Source organism: Acanthisitta chloris, unplaced genomic scaffold (genome assembly GCF_000695815.1).
Source record: "Acanthisitta chloris isolate BGI_N310 unplaced genomic scaffold, ASM69581v1 scaffold1647, whole genome shotgun sequence".
Taxonomy (NCBI): Eukaryota; Metazoa; Chordata; class Aves; order Passeriformes; family Acanthisittidae; genus Acanthisitta; species Acanthisitta chloris.
The window spans coordinates 4439-23312 of NW_008682980.1; the positions used below are offsets into that span (position 1 = coordinate 4439).

The 18874-nt window shown below is 38.3% G+C and overlaps 1 protein-coding gene across 1 annotated transcript; it reads left to right on the forward strand.

The window, feature by feature from the left end:
- Positions 1–235: 235 nt before the first annotated feature.
- FAM3C (family with sequence similarity 3, member C) lies at positions 236–17691 on the forward strand. The gene is made up of 9 exons (XM_009078720.1): positions 236–303; positions 3221–3325; positions 5520–5549; positions 5945–6068; positions 10596–10654; positions 11941–11991; positions 12449–12533; positions 15920–16046; positions 17096–17691. The coding sequence occupies exons 1-9, from the start codon at positions 291–293 to the stop codon at positions 17183–17185; spliced, it is 684 nt and encodes a 227-aa protein (XP_009076968.1). The 5' UTR covers positions 236–290; the 3' UTR covers positions 17186–17691.
- The last annotated feature ends 1183 nt before the right edge of the window (positions 17692–18874 follow it).

Consider the following 18874-nt stretch of genomic DNA (forward strand, 5'->3'; position numbering starts at 1 on the left):
ACACTTGTTTTCATTTCACATTTCATTTTTCACACTTGTTCTATGGAGTAACAAATGAAAGCAAGACATCAGAAATCCATCTTAAATCTTCCCTTTTCTGTGAGCAGTAAGAAAGAGGTATTCAGAACAATCATCATTAATGTTACTGATGAGAAAAATATATGGGGTTTTTACTGTTAACTCATCACAAAATTGCTTATTTGGCTATAATTACAATGATGTGATTTTTTTTTTCCCCCTAGGTGGCTATTTTTAATGCAGTAGTGTTATTAGCTGGCTGAAGACTAAACATGAGAATAGCAGGTAGGTACACTTGGTAATATCAGACTTTGGTCACTGGTGAAAGAACTGCTGTGGACAACATTAACAAGTTGTGACAATAAGGTTTTAAAGTCACAGAATCGTAGAATACCAGTTGGAAGGGATCTCAAGAATCCTGTGGTCCAACCTTTCTTGGTGAAAGCACGGTGTAGACACGATGGCCCAGCAGCCATCTTGAAAAATGTTTAACATAGTGGAATCCATGACTTCCCTGGGGAGATTACTGCAGTGGCTGATTGTTCTCATTGTGAAAAACTTTCCTTCTGAGTTGAATCGGAATCTCTCCCAGAGTAAGTTGTAACCATTACCCCTCATGTTTTCCATGTGACTTGACTTCTTGAAAAAAGGGAGTCTCCATCTTCTTTGTAGCCACCCTTTAACTATGGGAATATTGTACTAAGGTCTCTCCGAAGTCATCTTTTCTCAAGGCTGAACAAACCCATCTCTCTTAGCCTTTCCTCATCTGGCACGCTTCCCACTCCTTTAATCATTTTTGTGCTGGACTCTCCAGAGTGTCCATGTGGGGTATTTTTGGGTTTTTTTGGGGTTTGTATTTTTGGTATAGCGGGGACCAAATGTATCAGTCCATGACCAAAAGACAGTATTAGAGGTGTGGCCTGGCAAGTGCTAAGCAGAGTGAGATAATGACCTCTTATCTCTGTCTGCTGAAGATGCTCTTGTTGATGTAGCTGAGCATCCTGTTGGCTTTTTTGCCACAGCAGCAGCACACTGTTCACTCATATTGAGCTTGTTGTCCACCAGGACCCCCAGATCCCTTTCCACAGAGCTACTCTCCAGCTGGGTAGATCCCACTTATTCTTCACCCCTGGATGTTTTTTGAGGTGGAAGACCTTACCCTTGTCCTTGTTGAACTGCTTAAGGTTCTTGTTAGCCATCTTGTTGGCCACTCTTCCAGCTTATCCAGGTCTTCCTGCAGGGTGGCTCTCTTTTTTGAAGTGCCCACTTCTTCACTGAGAGATCGGTATTCTCATCAGACTTCTGTCAGGGTGCGCTTGACATAACTGACATGGCAGGCTTTGTTGTCCTATTTTATTGAAGTTTAATGAAACCTATTTTGGTATTTGGTGGCTAATTCACCTGGAAAATTACTTTCCAAATCTGTTTGGGTTTTTCTCCCATCAACTACTATCTTTTGCTAAAAACCACAGACAGAAAAGATACAGAAGTCCCTACAGAACATTTAACCAGTAACAAACAGGCTAATTTTGGTTCAAATGCTAAAAGAATTTTCTAGGAGGTTTCTAATTCGTTGCTTGGCAGAGCACTTGCAGTTCAGTTGAAGGGCTTAGGATGTAGAGTGGAGGGAATGAGGCTGAGTTCTCATCCAGCTCACATATCGTCTATTGAAACAATATGCTCTCCAAGTGCCACTTGCTAGATGACGCAGTCCAAATTTTGGTACCATCTTGTGTTTTTAAGCAGTCTTGCTTGGAAAGCCTTTTCCTCACTTCTTAACGTATGTTCAGATCATCTTTTTTTTCCAGTGCTTTTACGTGGTTTCCTTACCTTCCAGTGCAGTGATCTTTGGGGTTCCAGCATATTTTAAAAATAGGTTTTGCATCTGTGTTTCCTTATATCATAATATGTATGTGTTCACACATGAAAAAGGAAGGTGGGAGAGAGAGACCAAAGTACAAGAAAAATACCCACTTGTATCTCTTTCTTAATCTTTCTTTTCTTTTTCTATCCTGTTATCTTTTTTTAGCCTTTTGGAAGGATTGATTAGCATCTCTTATCCTTCAGAAGGCTGAGTAATCTGTCTATTTTAAGGTTTTCTGAACACAGCAGCAGTCTGAGATCTGCAGGAGTACATAAGTTTGGGTTTTTTTTGAAGGATTTATTTGGCTGGCAGTCTGAGAAAGAGAAACATCCTTTAAGGGTGCTTTGTCCAAACAGTTTGACATACTGCAGTGAGATAGGAGGGCAGGATGTTGATCAGATGCTTCCTCACATAACTTCTAGTCTCAGTCAGTATTTTATGACAAGATAAGAGTATTCTGTAAAAATATGTTGAAAATTATGCTAAAAACCAGCAAGGTTCACACAGTACCACATACACTCGAGTTTCCATATAAGTTGCTGTGGTCGTGTGCTTCCAGCTCTTCTCCCAGGCGGTACATTGGCTGCTCAGCACTGGAGAAAGTCAGGCTTGTAAAGCTTCAAGCTACCTGAGGCTTCAGCATATTAAAAGGGGGAAGGGAGAGGTACTGCTTTTTCTTTTTAAAATAGCTCTTTTGAGTTGCTGAAGAGTAGGAAAGGATGCTTTTTTCTGGTTGGCTGGTTGTTTTGTGTTTGGGTATTTTTTAACTATGATGCTCAGAGCTGACTGACCATGGCAGCCAAGCTGCTGTATATGAACAGATCTCTAGTCACTCAATCTTGGGCACACATTAAAACAGATATAGCTCAATTTGGGTGGGGGAGGAAGCAGAGTATTTGTGAACAGTGAGGAACCAGGTACACATGGCTAACAACAGGGAAGTGAGATGGGTGAGATGGGAATTTTGCCTTTGGACAACAGCCAGGTAGATCAGCTTAGTTCATTTTGTTAAGATGGATTTTCATGGAAAAGTTTGTGGTTTCTCCTGGCTTCTGAGCTGAGTTGGTGTACTGTGGTGTCAGACAATCATGAAGCTGAGGAAAGCTAAGAGCAGAGTGTGTATTTGGTATGGAAACCTCATGGACTGGTGCAGTTACATCCTACATTATAATGTCCAATTTTTTGCAAATATTTCTGTTTAGTACGTCCACAAATTATAATCCTATTTCTGAATTCCCCATAATGTAATCTGACGCACATTTCTCATGTAGTTCATTTTGGCAAACTAATGTTACCGTTTGCAGATAATTTTTTTAACTTTTCTCTGTTTCTTAACAGGTGCTGCAAAGTTGGTAGTAGTTGTAGCAATATTTTTGTTGACGTTTTATGTCATCTCTCAAGTGTTTGAAATAAAAATGGATGCAAACTTAGGGCACATATTTGGTAAGTGATAGCTTTGTTTTCCCTGGACATCTCTTAATATATACTGAACCATAATAATATAGTATTAATTTTGCTTTAAACTTAACTTAGGCTCTTACACGTAAGAATTCTCAGTGTATTTTTAATATCTGTACTTGTTTTTTTATATATTATGTGTGTATAAAGTTCTGTATGAAATATTTAGCCTACTCTTAATCATTTTGATTCTTCTGCCTGCCAAGTATACATAATTTTACCTGCTTTTTTTGTTTACTGGTACTTGCAGTCTTAGTGTAGAGTTGTAAACTGGGTGACCTGAATGATGGTTTTTGGAAATCTGTGCTCTGCTTTACTCCTGCTGAGGAAAATCCAGATTTGTTTTGGGTGGGCTTTTTTTGCTTGCACAGGTGCACTGTCATGTACAATTGAATGTGCAGTAATCACAACACTTCAAATGTGCCCAGGTTCTTCACAGAGAATGATTAGCATTTGAGGTGTCGTAAAATTCAATCTGTTTCAAACCAACATTATCTTCAAAGGTGCTTTTGATTACCAAAACCCCCACAAACAATTTTAGATACATGAGTAGAGTTCATGTTTTTTAACTCCAGATTGCTACAGTGTGAGCTGACATCTGAACTAGTCAGCAGAGACATCTTTAATAATCATCGAAAAGTCAGAGAGGTGTCATTAAAATACGTGCCTGGTGAGGTCACTTGTGTATCTTTGTATGCCAAGAATGGTTGGGTTCAAATATACCTGGGATGCAGGCTTCCAGCATTAGGTGAAAGGAGCCTCATCCTGGTGAAGCTGTAAGAAGGGAATTTGTTTCACTTTTGTGGCCACACCTCTGAAAATCCTTGGCAGTTTTGTATCTCCATGGACATTTGTGTTAATCAGAGAGTCATAAATTAAGGTAGTGCTTCTGAATTACCTGCTTCCCAGGTCACTTGATTCTACAGAGTAAAAGTCATTTTTTATTGGAGTATAAGCATAGTATGTTAAGAGATTGGAATGGACCTTGAAATAGCACAGTCCCCCCTGCCCTGGGCAGGGACACCTCCCACTAGACCAGGTTGCTCAAGGCTTTATCCAAGCTGGCTTTGAACAGTCTCACCACCATTAAAAGACTTCTTCCTAATATCTAATCTAAATTTCCCTTCTTTCGATTTATACCCATTACTGCTTGTCCTGTCACTGCAGTTTCTAACAAAGGGTTCCTCTACAGCTTCCTTCTTCAGATACTGGAAGGTTGCTTGCTGTGAGGTCCCCAAGCAACCTTCTCTTCTCCAGGCTGAACAGCCCCAACGTCCACAGCCTGTCTTTGTAGGGGAGGTGCTCCAGTTCTCTTAGCATTTTCATGGCCCGATTTATACCCATTACTGCTTGTCCTGTCACTGCAGTTTCTAACAAAGGGTTCCTCTACAGCTTCCTTCTTCAGATACTGGAAGGTTGCTTGCTGTGAGGTCCCCAAGCAACCTTCTCTTCTCCAGGCTGAACAGCCCCAACGTCCACAGCCTGTCTTTGTAGGGGAGGTGCTCCAGTTCTCTTAGCATTTTCATGGCCCTCCTCTGGACCTACTCCAACAGTTCCATGTCCTTCTTATGTTGGGGGCACCAGAACTGTATGCAGTACTCCAGGTGGGATCTCACAAGAGCAGAGTAGAGTGGGAGAATCACCTTTGACCTTCTGGCCACACTGCTTTTAGTGCAGCCCAGGATTTGGTTGGCTTTCTGGGCTGCGAGCGCACACTGCTGGCTTCTGTTGAGTTTTTCATCAGCTATCCCTCCCGAAATCCTTCTCTGCAGGGCTGCTCTGAATGACTTCTCCACCCAGACTCTAGGTGTGCCTGGGATTGCCATGACCCATATGCAGACCTTGCACTTCGCTGTGAAGGTCCCTCTGGATGGCATCCCTTTCCTCCAGCATGTCAGCTGCACCACACAGCTTGCTGTCATCAGTGAACTTGCTGAGGGTGCACTCAGTCCCACTGTCCATGTCACTGACAAAGATGCTGAATAGTAATTGGTCCCAGCACTGACCCCTGAGGGACACCACTCGTCACCTTGCCACATAATGTTCAGGTGTATTTGATTCTTCATTTCAGCCAACCTATTTTTGTAGGGGTACAGAAAGATTTTACATTTATAGTGTATTTTATATCAGATGACACTTTAATAGTAACATCTTGTAAAACTTTCTTTTTTCATTTTAGCTAGATCAGCATTGGATTCAGCTGCACGCTGTGAGTATTCATATGCATGTATTACTGCTGTGACTTGCTTTTGCTAATAACAAAGACTGTTGAATTTTCATAGTTAAGAAAGTTTTAATTACACTTTAAATGCAATCAGAAACTAATTTTCCTCTTTTCCTGATTTTCCTAAATCTCTGGTAAAGTCTGTTTTGTAGTTTTGGATTGTGATGACAGTGCCAGAGCAAGCAGCAGGGTGACAACAAGAAGTTGGAATAGTGAGGTACTTCAGGTACCTAGATTATTTTAAGCTGCTGTGCAGCTGCAGATGTGGTACTGTTTGTCTTTGCTCTTTTCCTTGAATTCTCTCAGAGAAGTAACTGATATTCTCTGTTAGCCTGCCTGTGGTGTTGTCTCTAAAATCGTGTTTTCTTTTCTTTTGAAAGCAACAAAACCTCCAAGATACAAATGTGGGATATCTAAAGCTTGTCCTGAAAAGCATTTTGCATTCAAAATGTCAAGTGGAGCAGCGAATGTAGTTGGACCTAAAATTTGTGTTGAGGATAATGTGTAAGTATTTTTACCCATTGTGTTTAAATATCTCTTTGAAACACTGTCTTAGATCACTTTCAGTAGTTGAAATGATTCTTAGTAGGTTTTGTTTTGCCAACAGTTTGACCACAATAAAAAGACATTGCATAATGTTGTCTCTGCTGAAGCATGCTTAATGCTCTGCAGTAAACACAGAAATGTATGTTATTTTAATACATGTGAGATAACTTGCACTTTATTTCAGGTTTACAGACTTTAGGGTTAGTTAGACTTTGTCAAGTCAGATGCATACTTGCCTCTAGCTTGTCCTTGTGCCTCTAATAGTATTTCAGTGAATCATAGTATTGTCTTTAACAAGTCATCTTTTAAACTGTATTTCCATAGTACCAATGTCAGAACATATTTTCCTTTTCTCTTTGAAGCATGCCTTCAAAAGGGAAAAGTAGTATTTTAATGATCAGTAGTTATTTAATTGTGCTGTTGGTAACTAAAGTTAATAAACTTAAAATAATTATGAAATGAGGAAAAGATCTGTGTGAGACACGGTTTGGATTTGAGCTTAAGTCCTCGATTTTTTAATAATTATATTTTTGACACCATATTATCAATAATACTGTATGTAGAGTATTTAACAGAAAACCTTTCAGTAATCCCCGTAATGAGAATATTAATATTTATTTTTAGATTGTTCTTTGCTCTTAGGTTGTTCCTGCTCGTTGTCATCCAGAGTGTGCAGCTTTCTGTAACATAATCTATCCACTTGAGTTTGCAGGTGGTATGTCAGAAAAGACATGATGTTGGTGTTGTCAGGAGGAGATTTTTTTTTAAATACCAGTCACACTTACAAGCCTTTGCCTTCCATTTGCATTTAAAATACTCCAGTTTAGCTGTTTCTCAGCCCACACTGTTAGTACAGACAGCACATACAGCAGTTGGTGCTAATGAATTTTAGAGCAAATGGCAACTTCACTGTGAACAACAGAGCCCCACATAGTATAGTAAATAGGATAATTAATCTGTAAGAGAATAAAACATATTGGTTAATATTTTCCATAATGTTTCTCTAAAGTAACTGTAAGACTAGTCTTAAATGATCTTAAAGACAAGACTATTTTTAGCACTAACTCTGTCATTCTCCTGTCAGGCTGACAGCTCAACCTGCTCACTTGTGTAGGAGTGAGCTTGCAGCAGAGCATCACGGTGTAGTCGAGAGCACGTGCTAAGTGAGCATGAGCTCACCTTGGCATGTACTAACTACACGCTGTTAAGTGCTGCTTTCCATTCTTACCGGTGACTGGCTTTGTGACCTTGGACAGTCTTATCTAATCTCTCTGCATAGTACTTCTTGTTGGTGTTTCAAGGTGTCTCATTCTGGTTGCCAGGAAGCTTATTACCTGTGAAGAGGTAGGCTGATTGACTGATTAAAAGTTGTAGGAGCAAGCAATATTTTAATTTTAGGAATGTAGGGGTTTTTTTGTTTGGGGTTTTTGACCTTTTGGGATTTTTTTAAACGTCTTACTTACTGGTTAACTAAAAAGAGATTGTTATTCCTGTCCAAAATAAAACCAACCTAAAAAGTCTTCCTCTGGATAATTTGCTGAGGAAAGTGATGAAAAGAAAGTAGTTGCTGGCAAAGGTCCTCTTCTGTTAGTACTAGTGCACACTTTAGTGCACAGGTATTGGATTCTTAAGATGAGATTCCCTTATCAAAAATCTTCCTGAATTCCTTCAGAGGAGGACTTGTCAAGTCTGTTGAAATGTCCACCAGAAAATTTGATTGATTTTGTAGTATCTCCTGCTTTGATCATAAGACAATTATTTGTCTTACAAAACCTCCGGTAACTTGTGGATTGTAAATTCTTGGAAGAATTCTAAAACTGGTGGAGGACTGCCCTCCTGTGAGAAGCTGTTGCACAGCAGCCTGCTGTGTTTGTGGCGGAGCATAAGCTGTCTCAAGTGTGTAAAATAGCCTCTTAGAGCTTGGGAAAAAACTTAGTTTCCCTTCAGTAGCTCTTACTTATTTTCTTTTTATGTATGATATTTTGTGAACTCTCTCCTGCACAAAGTTTATTTTAATTACTATGTATTCTTCTTCATACTTCCAAGACAAGAAAGCAGGATCAAGTTTTCATGATTTATCAGTGATATTTACAGCATAGGTTTTTCCCTATGTATTAAACATAAGGATGTCACTTGGTTTATGAAAGCACTAAAGGTGCTGATACAAGTCAGGCTGCATTTAATTTCTAAATTTTTATTTTTAGTTATATAGATATTTTAATGTGAAATTGGAATTTTGCTGTTTCGAAGTTTGGTTACAGCTTGTTCTATATTGGGAGGACATAATCTGAATTAGAGAAAACGTGCTGGACTCATCATCACAATGTCAAATATTGTCGTTGCTACTTCGTGGGCTTTTTAGAAGAAAGGGCAACATTGCTATACTTATTTACCAGCAACTTCTCCCTGCAGTTTTACTTTCTCTGTTAAGAAGCCAGTTGCACGATTGTGCCACAGTAGCCTGATAACAAAATGTTGTACTAGATTCCTTTAATAACTAGTTATTATTGTACTCATAATCAAGGGTTTTTTTGTTGTCTGAAATACATTATAACTCTGAGGAATTTAAGTGTCTGGTCACCTCAGATATTTTTGTACTGGTACTTATCTACAGAGAATTTTGTCTTTGAAATGAAAGGCAGTTCGTTTTTGGTAAATTAATTGTCCAGTAAAATTTTGAATGAAGAAAGGAATGTGTTCAGAATTTCACTGCCATTGTTCATTTATGTTTCAGTCCTTACTGGCCATACATTTTTCTTGTTTAGAACAGATGCTTGCACACAACATGAAACCCATGTGATCAGAGCAGAAATAATCCTCCAGTGGCTAAAATACTTCTAGAGTTCCTTATTAACCAGAACTGAATCCTGCATTTCAGCAGTAAATTTCAAGTATTCTCTTTCAGAAGTTCCTGAATTAGAGTTTTAATTTAAGTCTGAATTTTTGGCAGATACTATAACTTAGGGGACTAACAGAAGACTATGGACTTCTTCATCTCTAATTACTAGTTCGTTAAAACATTTTAAAGTCACTGTTTCAAGAGTTGTCATTAACCAGTAGTCTTTCTGAATATTGAGTCTTTTCCTGGTACTTGTATGTTAAATTTGACATTACTCTAAATTCTGACTTCTGTCTTCATCCTGGGTGCAAAAGATACCACCAGAGAGGAAGATTTTTGCTGTACTTCGGTGATAGGCCATTTCTTTTTTCTAGCCTATCACTAAGAAGTTGGCATGAGAAAGCTGATGTTAGTTGTGTGCATAAGGATGTGTTGCTTAGAACGTGTGTTCAGAGATGACCTGAAAATCGTATTGCCACAGAAGAAACATGAAAAAAGTTTTGAACATAACAGGATTGTACACATGTGCAGCCCCTTCCTAAAGCCAAAGAGGGAGACTACAGAAATCCTGATCAGGATGGAATTAAAGTATCTGTTAGAATGTTTGTAATTAATGAGATGTGTGTACCTGTATGCTTTTGCTGAGATGCTTTCTTCAATCTCTGCTGAAGGCTTCTTCATTACCTTAATTTATGTAGCTGTTCCAAACCATACTGCTTTTTGTCCTGTATATGTTATCTCTTTTATTCCTGGCTTCAAAATGTTAATGCTGGGATATTTGGGCCTGGAGGCAGAACAGAGTGCTTTACACAGTGCCAGTGAAAATGGATGAGGAGGTCTGGCAGTTTCCTCTCACTGGAGCAGTACAGCTGCCATGCTTCAAGGCAGCACAGCATACTACAGCACTAACAGTCTTGCTGTTCCTTTTACCTCTTCTTTACAGCTCTGAAGGGCTTTCATTTCCCAATGGATCTCTGTCTTGCCCCTCTGAGTTTGGCCGATAAGTTACTGCCATAGATGATGACATTTTTGTTGGGGTCCAGTTGTGTGACTGTCCTCCAACATTACATTCAGCTTTTGCTCAAAGTGTCATCAGTGTGCGAAGCACTTTGCTTGCAGTTGGGTTTCCTGTTACGCTTACAGGTACCTAACTGTTTTGACTTTCTTGTTTCTTAATGTGATACAGAAATGTGAATTTTAAATCCCTCTGTTCAGTTAGCTTTTAAACTCATGAACACGTTTTTGTTCATCATGTGCTTACAAAGAAAAGTTTAAAATGTTGGTAATGTGACTATGCTAAGTTGCTCAAATTAATACTTGTTTTAGGCTCTTTGCAAGGGATTTTCTTAAATACATTAATACGACTTTATTTTCTGTGACACTTTTAATATACAAACATACTTTGAAGACAAGATGATCAAGCAATCAAATGAAATAGATACAACTGGGGATATTTGATGTATTGTTCTCAATTCAGTGGTGCCCTAAGAGCAAACAGATTAGGTTGAGGAAATTTTGCTTCATTTAAGTACATGTGGTCTTTTAACTATGTATTTCTTAGAATTTGATTGATCCTGTTTAAAAACCAGAAGTACTTCATATCATAAAATTGTCCTGTTAAAAATAAAATTTTTATTTTGTTTCAGTTTAATGAGTGGAGTTAAAAATAATGTTGGCAGAGGGATAAATGTGGCCTTGGTCAATGGTAAGTGATATTTAAGTGAACAGATTGTCTTCATTTTCAAACTATTTCTGAAATTTAAGGTGAAATACGAAGGGATGGTGAAAGGCCAAGAGGAGGAGAAAAGGAAGTATTCAGCATATTTATACAGAGATAATGATGGATCTTAGCACTGATGCCCTTTTGTTACAAAGTAGAAAACCTCAGTGTATTTTTGTTTCTAAAAATGAGTAGTGAAAATAGTGGAGTGCTATGGTGACTATCTTGGTGATATATCAGATAAATTCCTAATGCACAACAAGGTGGAAAAAGACATGAGATTCATGCTGCTCTTTTTGACCTTGTGTGTTGCCACCACTAATAAAACTGTAGGCTAAATTCTTCTGTTGCTCTGTTTTTAGTGAAACTTCCTTAACAAACTTGTTCCTACACGGAAAGAGCAGCTCATTCTTTCCTAGCTTGAAATCAGTGTACTTGATCTATAGAGCTTGTCCCCGAATACATCATGTTACATAATAGTGTTCAGCATTCTTAACTTTCATTGAAACAAAACAAATTTAACTGTGTGTTACCTGGAAAGCTGAACTGAATGTCAGTACTGGCAGATTTGTCCTTAATGTGTAGGAAGCAATTTCTTATAGTACTGAGATAGCATTTTGTCATTTCACTGCAATATAAATTCATATTATTTTTGGATTGTACTCAGGTTTACATCATCTAAAGCATGGCTTGAACAATATTTACCTAAATTGTCTCAATCTGTTCAAAACCAAAATACCTTTTGTATTTTATAAAAACTCCTCTATCATTTTTCTTCTCTTCCAAGCTTTAAATGGATTAAGAAAAAAGCCAACCTTCACCTTCCACCAAAGACTGCCTATGTAGTTAGCATAATTTAAAAGTTAATGAGATATGGCACATTGTCCACTTTTTTCTATTTGTTCTGGATGCTTAAGCCTACTAAACATTTCTGTTCTATAGCAAAACATGCCATGTAATTTTAGTCTTTCTTACTTTGCTTCTTGCACTAACAGCAGTATATAGCTGTACTGTCTATTTTTGCAAAACTGACTTAAAAAAAAGGCGAATATATGAAGTGAATACTCTGTATTGGTTTTAGAGGCAGTTGGCATTTTCTTTTATATTCCACTTGAAATAAAATCAGGTGTTTGCACAGCATCATAGAATGGCTCATTTATATAGTGCCTTCTGCAGCACTTCTCTCAAAGAGCAGTAAGAGGAGTTGAACATGTTGTCTGTAAAATAATTTTGGCTATACTCAGTGACACCAAATATTTCTTTTTCTTCAGGTAAAACAGGAGAACCATTAGACTCTAAGTTCTTTGACATGTGGGGAGGAGGTAGGTGCACTTATGCTGGCCACAGGGAAACAACAAACGCGCTTTGATTTTCCCCTTCCCCCTTCTCCCCTCCAGACTCCTGTTTGCTGTGGTGGTTTAAGCTGATAGTTAAGTGAGTGCTTCATCTCTACCTTTGTAATTATGAGAAGAGTGCAACTTTAAAGAAACACAAATAGTTGAGGTGGGTGGGAATGGTATGATTAATCTAACACACTTGTTCTCCAGAGTAGTTCTCACTAGTGCTTATGTCTTTACACAATATAGATTAAATTGTTTCTATAAAACAAGAGTTCTTTGATGCATTTTAGCTTTTTCTTGCTCAGCATCTTTTTATAAATGTGTAAGTACATTTCAGAATATTCTTAAAAGTTATGTCTTTGCAGAGAGGCATTGCAGTTGTTTAAATATGGAATTGTTGCTTGTTCTTGCAGGAGTTTTATGTTCTCTTTCTTTTCAGACGTGGCACCATTTATTGAATTTTTGAAGTCTATCCAGGATGGAACAATAGTGTTAATGGCCACGTACGATGATGGCGCAACCAAGTATGTAATTGATTTTAAATAGCAAATGTTGCTTAAACGTTTAAATGCTATTTTATACTGAAAAAATGCATTCTTTATCACACAATCACTTCTGATAAAATTTAGTTTTTCCAAAATGATAGATTTGAAACTATACTTGGGGTTTATTAGTTTTATGATGTTGATGTGATTTGGGGGCAAGAGATGAAATTAAAACTAAGCAGATGTAATGGGTTATGTACATAATTAATTAGAGGCCTGTCAGGTGTATACTTTTGTAAGAAGCAGGAAATTAGATATTAAATTAGACACTTCAGCAGAAATATCACAAATGTTTGTTTCTGAAGACCCTGTAGCTTTCTAGCTACACTCTAGAGGTGTCCCCATCGCTTTTTTAATATAAGTTGGCAAGGATATCTGTCTCTTTGGAGGTGTGCTGGGTTTTCTATTGCTGATAGCTCATTTTGTCTTATGTCTACACACATCTGAATTGACTAGCCTATAGGAACATGACTATGAGAACATACTCGGGTGGAAATTGGTCAGTTCCACCCAGCATTTTCCTCAGATCAACTCCAAGACAGAATTCAGTGGTTGCAGGGTGGCTGAGGCCATTCCTTGCCCTGCCTGTATTCTTTCTTTCAGACTCTGAGGGGTTACTAGTATGTGTCTCATACTTCTTTCCTTCAGTGTTTTACTGTTCCACCCTAAAGCTGCTCAGTTTATTAATGTAGACATAGCTTAAGACATTTTCATAGAATCATAGAATCACAGAATCGACCAGGTTGGAAGAGACCTCAAAGATCATCAGGTCCAACCCTACCATCCTTACTAGACCATGGCACTAAGTGCCACATCCAGTCTTGTCTTGAAAACCTCCAGGAATGGTGAATCTACTACCTCCCCAGACAGCCCATTCTAATGCCTGATTACTCTCTCTGTAAAAAATATCTTCCTAATATCCAATCTAAACCTCCCCTGGCAGAGCTTGAGCCTATGCCCTCTTGTCCTACTGCTGGTTGCCTGGGAGAAGAGATCAACCCCCACCTGACTACAACCTCCTTTCAGGGAGTTGTAGAGGGTGATAAGGTCTCCCCTGAGCCTCCTCTTCTCCAGGCTAAACACCCCCAGCTCCCTCAGCCTCTCCTCATAGCACTTGTGATCGAGTCCCTTCACCAGCCTCATTGCTCTTCTCTGGACCTGCTCCAGCACCTCAATGTCCCTCCTGAACTGAGGGGCCCAGAACTGTACACAGTACTTAAAGTGTGGCCTCACCAGCGCCGAATACAGGGGCAGAATCATCTCCCTGGTCCTGCTGACCACACTGTCCCTGATCCAGGCCAGGATGCCTTTGGCCTTCTTGGCCAGCTGAGCACACTGCTGGCTCATGTGCAGCTTTCTATCTATCCAATAGAAGAATAATTGCAATACATATTCCACAGTCAAGTCATTCTGTCCACAGGATTGCTTTTAATAGTGGAAATGAAGACCTTTTCTTCCTTTTACTCAGTTATTTTAATAACAAATCACTTTTTGCTAATGTATTCTGTACTTTTTCTCCCACTTTTGGTTCAATTTGTTATCCACAGCTTGTCTGTATTTTTGATGTAGAAGCAGCTTTCCTGTGACAAAGTCCTGACTTTGCAGTATGCAATATTTACACTAAATAGTCAAGTGTCCATACTTTCACTGCTTTTTAGAAGAGAAGAAAGCAATTTACTGTTTTTTATGCCCAGGCTGGATCTTCTGTCTGTTGTTCTGTTCGCTTGTTCTGGTACTTTACTTTTTACACTCTTCACTTTCTTCTTTGATGTTTTAGAAAATAAGTAGGGTTAGTTGGCTTCAATAACCATTTCACAGCTGGTATTTTTGAAAGCTTGTATGTAGATACAATACCAGCTAAACAAGGAGGAGTATTTGGCCCATTCATGCTGACAGCCAGGAACTACAGCTTATTGCAATATTACAGCTGCTGCTGGTAGTTGATAGTAATCATAAATGCCAGTTCTTAAAAAGAAAATCGTGAAGAATCAGTATGTTTGAAAGATAATTTCTTTTTCAATGCAAGTTGCCCTGATGCTCTAGAGTGTTGGGAGTGTGAGTGGTTGTGCTGGTTTTGACTGGGGTAGAGTTAAGTTTCTTCACAGTGGGTAATGTGGGCCTGTGTTTTGGATTTGTGCTGAAGACAGGATTGGTAATGCAGAGATGTTTTTGTTATTGCTGAGCAGAGCTTACACAGAGTCAAGGCCTTTACTGCTTTCTGTACTGCCACACTGGCAAGGAAGTTGGGAGTGCATGGGAGACTGGGAAGAGACACAGCTGGGACAGGTGACCCAAACTGACCAAAGGGATATTCCATACCATAGGATGTCATGCTCAGTATATAAGGTGGGAGGAAGAAGGAGGAAGGGGGGACATCTAGAGTGATGGTGATTCCCAAGTAACCACTACATGTGATGGGGCCCTGCTCTGCTGGAGATGGCTGAATTCATCCTGCCCATGGGAAGCAGTGAATTAATTCCTTGTTTTACTTTGTGTGTTTGCTTCCCTATTCAACTGTATTTATCTCCACCCAAGAGTTTTTCTAGCGTTTACTCTTTTGATTCTCTCCCCGATCATGCTGGTGAGGGAGAGAGTGAGTGGCTGCTTGGGGCTTGGCTGCTGCCTAGGGTTAAACCACAACAGTTGTGCAAATAAATTCCAAAGTATTGAACCATTTTCATAATTTTTGCTAAAGTGAGCCATAAAACTATATCCCAGGAAGCGATAATAAACAGAAGTTGTATGTGTTGTTTAGTAATTGAACAAAATTTCGTAGCTTAAAGGAAGAAATAAAGAGCTGCTAGTTGGAGATTTTGGAATGATAACTTAGACTACAGATTGTTTTCCCTTTCATACCAAAGTTATAGTACTTGGGCCTATAGGCACTGAACTGTACTGTGGAACAGCATTCTGAATTTTTAATTAACTGACCCAAGCGGACAAGAACTTCTTTCATATATTCAGGTCATTCTTGTAATCTAAAATAGCTTTTACGTTATCTAGACTTCAGCTTGAGCTTGCAAAGAATGTTTACTTTAAAGGCTGATGTTTTTAGTCGCTTGGAGAATTGCTAACATGACTTGAGATGTATATATAAATTCTCACAGGAGAGGGTTCTTGGCTTTTGTTGGTGTACTTGAGAGGTTTATATCCTGGTTCCTTGAGATTATAGTATGAAAGAGCAGTGCTTATTGCATCAGGTCATTTCAGAACTAGCCTTATCTGATTTTGAAAGATAGATCTTGGCCAGTGTATTGACTGACTTAATCTATATTTAATCAGATGAAAGCTGATTGGTGCACTGAGCAATGAAAACTCTGAGGGTATGTATTTTATTCACATACTGAACTGTTGTTTTTTTCAAGGCTTAACGAGGAAGCACGGAAACTGATTGCTGAATTAGGAAGCACATCTATTACTAACCTTGGCTTCAGAGACAACTGGGTCTTCTGTGGTGGAAAAGGAATCAAGACTAAAAGTCCATTTGAACAGGTCTGTCATTCTGTAATGTACTGGAATTTAACACTGATAAAGGCATAGCATGTTTTATAAATGCCATGCATTTGTTCAAGATGAGTATCTATTGCAGCACTGGCACACAGTGTTAATGTCAAATTTTTTCCTTGAGTAGCCTCCTCATTATAAACAAAAAAGATTCTTTGGTGATTCATAAATAAGAAAAATATCTTTTAGGGGGTAGATCTTCTTATGCCAGTAACCAGATCATTTATCTTTTTAATTAATCAAACTAAGCTGAAGAATCCAAAACTTAATGCCTAATGCTTGTATTTTAGATGCACTAACAACGGTAGACTTCCAGCAGATAAGTGATAGTTAAGGTGTTGGTGTTCCCAGCTCTTTGCTTTGCTCTTCTATCTAAAATTATTGCTGCTATAGCAAAATTTGTGAAATAGAATACATTCTCATAGTTCAGCTGTTAAAATTCGGCATGTGTCAGTGTTGCCTTTAATTACTGGTAAAAGTAACTGTACTGGGAGAGGAAGGAAGATTTGTTCTCTTCTGCCAACTTTGCAAGGGAGTGGAAACTAGTGCAGAAGCAATGGCAAACTCTTGGAGGCATTAATGTCCTACCTGACTGCAGATGGTTGCTTGGTGGCAAAATAAACCCCTAATTTTCAAAGAAGGCAAACATTCATCATTATTTGATGTTCTTTAAATCTCACTGTTTGTTTTCACTGCCTTGTAAATTTAATATCCTTATTTATTTTTACCTAGTTGTTTGTACTTTAATGCAGTTGGTCTTTTCCTTGTCTCTCTTCCTGAAGAAACATCCATAATAAAATTTAAAAATGTTTTCCCAGTATGGCTTAACTGTTTTTAGCATACATTTGTCTGAGCAAGTTACATGAAGTGGTGAATACTGAGAGATTCTTGTATTTGATACAAAGCACAAGAGGCTAATAGTGATGTTTTCTCTTTGTCCATGGCCTGAAAATAAGTAGATGTCTTTTGAAGCTATGAGTAAAGCAGAAGGATAAGTGACTTCGCATTAATGGCAAATCCGTGTTTTCCATTTATAGCATATAAAGAATAACAAGGACACAAACAAGTATGAAGGCTGGCCAGAAGTTGTCGAGATGGAAGGGTGTATCCCTCAGAAGCAAGACTGAATGAAAACAAAAGGAAGGGAGAAAGAATATGGAAGAAAATGCACTTTCTGCTATTATTAGGGAGAGGGCTATGAAGGAAACTGTACTGTACATAATATTTTTAAAGCATGCAGCCATCTTGTCGGTGTGTGCATGAGCACTGACATTTTGAATATTGGGATTATTTATTGCTAACATACATAGAAATCCTTCTGTAAATATGTCCAAAATAAGAGAAACATCAAATCCATTTCTATGCAGGTTTCTTAAAAGCACAGTATTTAGTTTGCCTGTGGTAAATAATATCTTGTAGATAACTGGCTAATAAATGATGTATGTGAAAAATAAACAGATCTTGACAAATGTTGTACTGTGCTCTTAACAGTGTAACGTTGCTGTGACAATGTAAACTTGATGGAATACTGTAGATTTTAGTGCTAAGTTAATAGGGAGCTTTAATTTTTTTTTAATCCTCTGCCTTTTTAATGGCAGCATCACTTTTTATTAAAGCTGTTTGGTTATTCTAATAGCAAATGCTCTAGAAATTTATTTTGTAATCCCCCATCAAAACTGAATAATCAGCAAAGGAAGAATACATGATAGTGTAACAGGTATGTCATGAAAAGCACAAAAGAAATTATTTTTTTTTATCTCTAGGGGAAGAACAAAAGTAAATATATAAATTGTGTGTGTGTGATATTTAAAAGCAGCTTGGAAGAATTTGTACTTCACTTGAAAGTGTTTGCTTTATGGAAGAGACTTAGAACATTAAGCAGTAGTACTGTTGCTAATTTGTTCAGGTTTTATTGGAATTCATGTGCTGCTGCTTGACTGTTAATTCTCCCTGTGGCTGTTGAGCTGTTGTGGCTGGTCACATAGTAAATGTGCATAATGGAATACCTTCCTCTTCTAGTTCTAACATCAGGAGTAAAATTCCCATCACAGAGAGCCTGCTGGAAAGCAGTCTGCCTTCTAGTGAGAGTTGCTTCAGGGTACACCAATTGTGCACCTTTACCACCTTTGTTACTTCTATTGTGAGCCAAGGCAACCTGTTCTTCCAGTGAGATGTTAGAGCATTGTGTGTTACTGGGTTATGCAATGTGTGACATGTAAACTTAACTGACAGTATTTCCTTCATCCTTTTTATTAATGGGGGGGAAAAAATGGACCAAGTTGAAGTGGCCTTATTCTTTAGCTTATAGCAGAGCTGCGAGAACACCTTGCTTTCTTCAGTTTCTTTTCAGTATGGTCAGTTGAACTTCTCCTGAAAATAAGTTAATATGGTATAACTGACAGTGTCTGTATTCACAAAATAAGGGCTGACACAGAGTTGGTGTCATCTGTTGGAACTTTGTCATGAGTTCTGGTATATTCTTCAAAAACTTCCAGTTAGTACCATAGGCCAAAAGCCACGAAGGATTTTCCAGGAGCCCACAGTGTGAGTGAACACAGTGGCGTTTGAAATACTATTGTTGTTGTTTTCAGAGATGAATTCTGTGCACTAAAAATTTCAAGCAATATTGAGAATTACTTTGTAAGAGAAATAAATAACCTCTGATACCAGAGCAAGACTGGATTCTGAGTTGTTCTCTGTGTTTAACTAGCTTGTTAAATAATGTGGTTTTCTCTCAGTTTTAATGTAGAATGGCAGTAAATGCACCTTACGCAGTGAAACTGCTTTTGTTAAATCTTTCAGATTTTCCTGTGTAG